Source organism: Thermobia domestica, chromosome 18 (assembly GCF_964235325.1).
Source record: "Thermobia domestica chromosome 18, izTheDome1.hap1.1, whole genome shotgun sequence".
NCBI classification, from domain to species: Eukaryota; Metazoa; Arthropoda; class Insecta; order Zygentoma; family Lepismatidae; genus Thermobia; species Thermobia domestica.
In genome coordinates this window covers 178,625,609-178,634,813 of record NC_137471.1, presented here as the reverse complement: position 1 = coordinate 178,634,813, position 9,205 = coordinate 178,625,609, and the positions used below count along the sequence as shown (strand labels likewise).

Genomic DNA, 9,205 nt, shown 5'->3' with positions numbered 1-9,205 from the left:
TGGTATAATACTAATACTATGTGTATAACCGAGAAATGTATGTTTCTGGTAAATTTCATAAGAAAAGAATTATAAATACGTATTTTAGAATGAGTAAAATATAATGTTGCTAAATAGACAAGAAAATTTTATTTTCATTGTAGTGTTCTTATTTACTGCTGTTTTGACTTTAAATTTGCCACACACATGTCTTTGCCGATTATACACTACTAACATTATATGAAATACCGAGCGAATTCGTTATCAAATTATATTCCTAGAACAACATATTTATAGACATGCGACAAAAATTTTGGACACGAGGTTACATACATATGCATATACAAATAGAAATTTATTGTGAAATTTGCTATATTACAAAATCCGCTTGCTCACATTCAGTTGTAACTTTGTTTGGTGAAATGATTCTCAACTAAACTTCTTTGCACCACAAAGGCGGGTTAGGGCTGTCATCAACACGTTTAAGCACGTGGTATTTTAGTTGTAGTTCATATATATATGTTCCTCCCCAATATTTTCGCTCATATTAAAGATGGATGTTGTGAACATGGGTTTTCAAGAATTGAATTTCCGCATTCTTTGCATGTCAAAGACATCTCACTTGGATGCGCTTTATTTGTTTTTTCCAGTTAGCTTGCACTTTCTCTTCAAACTCTTTATACAAAAGATATGTTCAGCAGTAAAATCTGTTAACGTATGTATTGTCAATTTTCACTTGGATGAAATGCTTTGAGACATTATTGGCATGATGCAGTATCTCAGCCTTATGTGCTAACACTATGCTACCAAATTTGACATTTCACTTAACTTTTTCTTCTAGGTATTTTCTCGTACGATGATTCCGACATGATACGTTGTTTCTAAAATGTACATTTCAAAAAATGATTTTGATTATACCCCTCTTAGATTCCTGCCAGATACAGATTTAATATTTATTAACTATGGTATGCTGCGTCTTAACTTGAAGTTTATGCCCTCTTACTTTTACACATAGAATTGTTCTGTCAGTATTCTTCACAAATTTGATTTTAGACCAACTGCCTTCCACAATTCTAGCACCTAAGACCCCTTTCAAATATGTGTTCCCACGTTGTAAACTCAATTAGTCTTTAATAAACGTTTTTCTTCCTCATACATAAATTACTTTAGCTTCAATATTCTGTCAACTAAAGTCTTAATATTAGTTGACAAAGGTGAATTACAATTAAATTTGTCCACACTTGCGACAGATAGAACATATCTCATCTGCATGTGATAACGAGTGTACTGCCAAAATGATATTTATTAAATTGCTCACCCCTATCATGTATGTTATTTTTATATTTCAACACAGGAATTTTTAATAAATCATTTCACAAATTGCGAACGTACAAAATGTTCCACCTTTAGGTTTAGACATGTGTGTTTCCAAACGTGAGTGGACAAAATATCATTTGATACTCTACTTTTGTGTGAGTTTATCATCTGTATGAATTATTCTTTTCCAATCTGAACGCGAGCCAAATACATTTGCACACCCTTGCATTTGTGGCATTTTTTACTTACGGGTTAACATTGCGTTATTAGATTAACATCTTTTATTATTCCCTTTAACGAAACTTGCTTTTTTGAGATTTTTCACCTGCATACATTAACACGTGCGTTTCCCAGTGTGAATTTTACCTAAACACATCACCACAAATTTATCATTTACAAGATTTTTTAGTATGCGTTAAATTGTGCTTTCTCAAACACGATCGATCTCTAAATCCTTTGCCACATTCTTGGCAGTTGTGCGGCCTTTCACCTGTATGTATTATCATGTGATTTGCCAAATGTGACTTCTGGCTAAATCCCTTATTACAAACTAGGCATTTATGGGGTTTTATACCGGTGTGTGTGAGCTTGTGCTTTATTAAACATGAACGAGTTCTAAATACTTTACCACACTTTTCGCACCTATGAGTTCTGCTACCTGCATGTATCAACATGTGGGTTGCCAGGTTGGATTTCTGACCAAATCCCTTTCCACAAATTTCGCATATATGAGGTTTTTCACCTGTATGTATTACCTTGTGATTTTTCATGCATGAAACATCTCTAAACCCTTTTCCACACTCTTGGCACATACGAGATCTTTCACCTGTATGTATTAATACGTGATTTCCCAAATGTGCCTTTTTACTAAATCCCTTACTACAAAAATGACATTTATGAGGTTTTACACCTGTGTGTGTTAACATGTGCTGCTTCAAACATGCACGAGTTTTAAATACATTACTACATATTTCACATTTTTGAGTTCTTTCACTTGTATGTGCAACCATATGCCTTGCCAAATTTGAATACTGAAAAAATCCCTTTCCACAAACTTGGCATTTGTGAGTACATTCACCTGTATGTATCAATATGTGCATTGCCAAATTTGATTTATGATTAAATCCCTTACCACAAAATTGGCATTTCAGAGGTTTTTCACCTGTATGTATTAACTTGTGCGTTTTGAAACGTGACCGATAAGTAAATTCTTTGCCACACTCTAGGCATTTGTGAGCTCTTTCAACTTTATGTGTTTGCATGTGCGTAGCGAAAGTTGAACTTCGATCGAATCCATTTCCACACACTTGGCATTTGTGAGATTTATCACCTGCATGTACTAACATGTTGGCGGCCAAATTAGTATCATGGCTGAAAGAATTTCCACCCTCCTCGTAAGTGTGAGATTTTTCACCTGTAAATATTTTCATGTGTTTTCCTAAATCTGATTTTAGATTTTTCTTTCGTGTAATAGAATTATTCGCTTTTCTGGAAATAGTATCGTTATGGAACCTGCAAAAGGATCAGTAAACAAGGAAATTGAATCAAAATAAATTATATGAAACACTAAATAAATGGTTACGCTTAATAAAGAATACAGGAACAATGAGTAAATACTAGTTTCCTATTACATCTGAAATCGATCCTAAATATTCTATGTTGCGAGGCAAACCTATGTTATATTACGTAATATACTGAAATGTGATACCATTGTGCTATAACATGAAATAAATCAAATAATAAATTATGGATACGTTCGCGAAAGTATGAATGAAGACTGAGAAGAGCTAAATATCTGCAATAAGTCTGAATTTCATTTTAAATTTTCGTAGTAATTTTCACTGTGTAATTTTCAAAACAAACGTTTAACATTGAATAAATTAGAATACACCATTTACTATTAAGCATTTGTATGCTTTCAGTAATATAATTGCGACATACATTTCTTACATTCACTTTCAGAGAACTCTGTTGTGTATAATGCACTTATAATATTTGACCTACCATACCTCGCATACAGCTTTTCCTTTCACAACAATTTAACTTTCTTCATGAGTATTATGGACGCACGCAACGTGACTCGTAAATCTTAGTGATTTCCTATTCATTATATGTGTAGCGTTCTTAGAAGAACGAGTGTAGAACAGTAAAGAAGAAGAAGAAAGACAACATAGTATAGTGGAAGTGGGACATTTTTGTTTCATGGAACTTCTGTTTTCTAGGAAAATAGATTTTGTCTTGAATAGCGATTACTGGAATGAGTTTTGGCTATATTAAGATGTATAACAGACATTGTACCATGTAGTTGAATGTTGAGAGTAAATGCATGATTTATTCAACGTAGGAACTATGGTTTTATGTTGTAAATGTTCGAGATCCGATGTAATTATTTTCTGCACATGGATTGGAGACTGGTGAAAGATATAGTTAAGTTATTGGTAGTAACGGTTAGAGTGCAATTAGTGAAATTAGAGTAAAGTAGTTAAACTTCGCAATAATAGATTTAACAATATGTGTAACCTTGCTTGATTTCTGAATACTGTTAATGATCTAGGATACCTATAGCGATGTAAATTTTCTTGTAGTTCACCTAACGCTAAGTACCCAACTAAATAATTAATCAAAATTTATCAGTTTTCACTACTGCGTTATTAACAATCTATTTAATACGATAATCTGGACATGTAACAATATTATCCAGAAAGACTGAAGGAGAGATCGATGGAAAAATCATGCTTTTCTAAACGCGGTCTTACATGCGAATTCTTTACAGTTAAGAAAATACCTCATGAATGTTGCGAACAGACAACTTCTTCTTCCTACTCGATACCAAGTATAGATGAAAACACATATTTGAAAAATACGAAAGCAGCTACGTATTAAGCCTGTTCTAGTATCTACACTCATTGCCATAATTAAAGCATTAGTTATTACTCACATAACTTATTATACACCTAAAGCAAGTTTCACTTACAACGTGACATGATTAATAATTAAACTAAAGAATTTTACAAAACATTAAATTTTCCCACACACATACCAATAAAAGTTTATTGGGTGGGAGGAAATTTTACGACATGCATAGTCATGCGTTGAAGAATATACCATTACAAACCCCAAAAAACTTTGACTCACATAAGAGTCCAACGGACAACGCATGTATGTCAGGCTCTTTACAACCGAACTATTATCTTTAGCTTATATTTTTTAGCTGTTATACAGGGATAGAAGCGGACAAATCATTGCATACATGTAAAAACAAAGAAATAAAATGTTTTAAAAATTCAACGAAACACTTCGTTTATACTAGGGCAACCACAAACATCAAGTTAGAATGCTACAAAAAATTAGAAAAAATCGCCTTTTATTAACAAGTGATTTGCTGTTACGGAATATGGAGATACACAAGGTAAGTGACGAAATGCAAAGGACATGCAGTGGTGAAAACATATCATTGTTTGATGAAGATTTTAGAATGCTGGGCTTTCGGCATCTGAGGAAATTTAGCCCGTCACGTTTGAGAGATGACGTCGATTGGCAAGCACACTATCCGCGGAAAAGGAAGGAAGAAAGTGACCTGGGACATATAACTTAAGTACCATCTCGGCATTTGCCTGGTGTGAATGAGGAAATCCCAGGGAAACCTCATTGAGGATAGTTGGCCTGAAAAGCATTTTACACTTTCTCGACCGAGTGTCTCAACCGGGAATATAACCCGGAAGCGCTCACACCGACGGCGAGAGCGTTAGGGAGTACGGCATGCGGGGCTACATATCATTGTTTGACCGACGAACCGAATTACAGCATTACTTTAGTACTATCGTAGTAGTTAAAATCATGATCAAGGATTTAACTAGTAGCAGTGAAGGACAAAGATGAAGCCCTGGCAAATTATATTCACATTGTACAATTCCTTAATCTACGATTAAGAGTATCAACTCAGTTGTATTACAAGACTTGCCAATACCGATACCAAAGTTATACAAGTGAATATCGTTTCACAGAGTGAAACAAGGATTTGAAAACTTTCAAACTTTTAGAATATCTGTTCCCACTGCTTGCAATAACGTAACAAGATTAAATATGAAGGATGAGTCTTGGGCGCTGAATTCATATTAAAAACCACTAGTCTTTCTGTTCTATGGAAATAATGTATTAAAAATTCGTTAATTTAAAGTACTTCCAACTTGAATAGAGCGTAAAGTTAGGAGACAGAAGCAATCTCTGAGATTCTGAACCGATTGAATAAAAGTTCACCTTTTTCAGAATTCTCTCTATGAAAGACTGATACCAAAAATACTAATAAATTCAATCACTTCGGGTTTCAATATAGCGATGCGAGTTGTAGTCGTATAAATACGACTAAGAAGGTGAATCTATTCAAGTTCCATTTATCGTTATCTATCACCATTTATGTTCTATGGTGATAAACTTTGAAAATGAAAATTGACAACTTGAATCATTCCCGTCTTTACTAAAGGGTTAATGTAAGAGATGGAATATATCCTAGGCAAACTAAATCAATTAAATCACGCATTTCGATATATTTTATCGCTTCTGCCCCATAGAAATAAATATTGAAAATGTTAATACTCAAACTGGCAATAATAACACGCTTGAACCACTTTCCCTTTTGGTAGGATGTTGTCAATACTAATGTTAGCTTCTGCTGAGACGATCAAACAATAATAAATCAGCTTTCCGCTCTCTTAAAATTTTCGATCTATGTTCATAAATGATGAAACACGAAACACGTATGCACTTCCGGTTTGAATAGAGCTTCAACGGGAAAGATGGAACATTTCCTTGGTAAGCTCTCTCGATACCAGAAAATATATATTGATATCTTACAATTTTCGCTCTACGGAAATCAGTATTGAAACTGGATTTGTAAATATTAACCTCAACCTGTTTTCGTATAGAGTTGTGGATAGTACTGATATGTTGTCTTGATACGCTTCTTCTTTGCAGAACACGCTTATTGTTATTACAGTCTGTTTTGTGGTGATAAACGTAACACCACGAATGGGTAATTCTAGCCACTTCCACTTTAAATTAAGTTTCCATGGAGGAAATGAACTTATCATTTGCGCGATAGATTGCACGAAATGTTAACTCGATAACTCTCACTCTATTTGCTCTAAAGAGGTAATTATTAAAATTTGCCGTAATAGTAAATTTCAAAACTTCTGACTTTGGTAGAGTTCTCTGGGTTGTGGTATGTTCCCTTCAGACTCTCAATCGATTCCAAAAGTTCATTTATAGCTATCTATTTTTGTTTCCCTTTTATGCTGAAAAATATTAAAACCAGAAACATCTCATTTATAACGTTTCTCCTTTGAAGAGGAGTTTTCGGAAAATGTGAATCTTTAATCAGAATACTGAATTGACTGGGGAGAACGCATCTAGATATCTCGTGCCCTATCAGAATAAGTACTCAGACCGGAAACAATATTAAACTTGAACCACTTCCTCTTTTGGTAGCGCAAGTGAATACTCAAGTTATGTTGTGTTGACAGTTAATCGTCTATCAAAAAACTTCTTGTTACCTGTTTCTGTTCTATGGCGATAAAAGTTCAAACCTGAAATCGCTAATTGTACAGTTCGCAATGATACCTAAATACTTTTCCTTTGAATAAAACTCAATGTACAAGATGGTGCGTAGTGGTGGATGGTTTAGAAGCTTTATCGATTGTAAAAGTCCACGTCCTGATCCTTTTACCATTTTTGTTTTGCAAGAATCAATACTAAAACCGAAATTATTAGTAAATTTCAAATATTTCTGGTATCCATAGAATATTGTGGATAGCAGACCGGTATGTTCTTTTGAGATTCTGAGAACCTAGCAGTGAACTGCATCTTGCTCTCTGTTACTATTTTCCTTGTACGGCGTTAAACTTTGAAATCTGACGTAATTGAAATTATTAATTGTTAATTTGAACACCATCCGGTTTTGACTGAAATTTTATAATAGTCATAATATGTCGTCTATAGAGACTGAATCCTTTCCTTTGCAAAAAATCGCTTTTCTTACCTGTTAATGTTTCGTTTTAAGGCAATAAAGTTTGAAATTAAAATGGCCAAATTGAAGAACTTACGGTTTGAGTAAAGGTTTCACAAATGAAATTCAAATAACTTGAGACCTTGAAATACTTACAAGAAACCACATCATGAAAGTCTTTACCTTATATGCTCAACGGAAATCTGTTTTGAAACCGGAGATAATAGTAAATTTAAACTACTTCCGATTAAGTAGTTTTGTATAGTCTTTAGACGTTGAATAATTTCCAAAAGACTCTTGTCGCCATCAGTGTTTCTTCCAGACATGTTTTTTGGGGGCACTGTCCCCGGAGCTCTGAGAGAGCCCTCCCCCCGGAGCGTACCAAATTAAAACATCTATGATATAGTAATAAATAAAATATTACCAGCAGTGCCCCTAACCCGGAATACTAAGGGTACCTTCGCGGTATATTTTTTCTGAAAGAACGACTGGTCGCTGTCCCTTACCGTATTTCTTCAACGAAGATAAAGGTTGAAAGCGAAATTGAAACCGGAAGTAATATTAAATTTGAACCCTTCCCGCTTTTGGTAGGGTGTTATTCATAGTTGTGATATGTTGTCCTTACATGCTGAATCGTTTGGAAAGAACAACTTCTCACTGTTACTATTTTCTTAATATACAGATAAACGTCGAAACTGTAAATGGCAAATTTAAACCACTTGATATAGAAGTTTGAATAGAGAGTTAACAGAGGAGATAGAACAGAATCTTTGGACGTTGTACCGATTGTACAAATCACTTATCGGTATTTCTTACAACTTTTGTTCTGATACATGTTGACAGACGGACAGTCGCAGAAAGCATTTCTATAAGACTTCCGCCACTCATGCACAGCATAGTTTAAAACTCCAAAAATCTGTCTCTGATTTGATAAACATTATGAACAATAAATTAACAAAAAAACTTTTCTGTATATTTCAAAAATTAGCCGTGATATTATGTCAGATTCGAAACTAGATGTGCTATATCCAATTAACATTATATATACTGGAAATGATTTTTGAGCCTTGAGGTAAAACCAGTATGACTTTTAACATATGTAGTTTCTATCCTTTTATCGGCATAATAAGGCATAGGTCATTTCTAACAAAGCCGCTGACGCAATATTAGTGGCTGAACATGTGATTTAAAAGAATATTTTACGTGGATGCCACCGGCACTAGCACTGAATATAAAACATAGCTTTGTGGGAGATAATTGCAGTAATCTTATGTGCAAAAGAGAGAGGGAGGAAAAAAAACACTGCTGTGTAGAGAACGCGCTATGACGTTGTTCAGTACTCTTCACTTACGTCATTATGCGTGAAATTAAAAAAAAAAAAAAAACATAAAAATTTCTAGAAAATTTTGAGTTGTTACCTACCACATATCGTTAGATATTCATGACGTAAAATGTACATGTTATCTTATGGGGATGAAGAAACCAGTGGTAGAATGTACAAGGTCCCCTTAACATGACAAATTCATGCCTCTTTTCCTTTAAGCTGAATTATTTTCACCCACTCATATATATGTTTGTCACGGACTATTAGTCACAAACAGCTTCTCTTTTATTTCTTTTCTTCTACTAGTGTTCTATTGGTACCAACAGGTTGAAGTATAGTCAAAGAACAACATACACAATGTGTACTAAGCATACTTGGATAATCACAACTATTAAGTACCAAACGCCAATTTTTCGTTCAATGGAAAATAATATTATGCATAAATTTCGAACAGCTACACCTTGTTATTCTTGTGATTTTTATGTGTGGTTTGTTAATTGTATTAAACAAATGTGCCAGTAAATAGAATTTTCTTAAATGGGAGGCAATGTTGGTTTTAGTGCATCTTAGGGCAAGTGGAAACG

The 9,205-nt window shown here is 34.0% G+C and overlaps 1 protein-coding gene across 3 annotated transcripts in view; it reads right to left on the bottom strand.

Annotated features, from left to right (window-relative positions):
* Nucleotides 1-282: 282 nt before the first annotated feature.
* LOC145675729 (uncharacterized) overlaps nt 283-9,205 on the bottom strand; it is a 98,336-nt gene continuing 89,413 nt past the window's right edge. For all 3 annotated transcript variants that reach the window (XM_081746355.1, XM_081746358.1, XM_081746354.1), the window contains exon 2: nt 283-2,808. In XM_081746355.1, the coding sequence (XP_081602481.1) occupies nt 1,686-2,808 (1,123 nt within the window). In that variant the 3' untranslated portion in view covers nt 283-1,685. The remainder of the gene's footprint in view (nt 2,809-9,205) is intronic.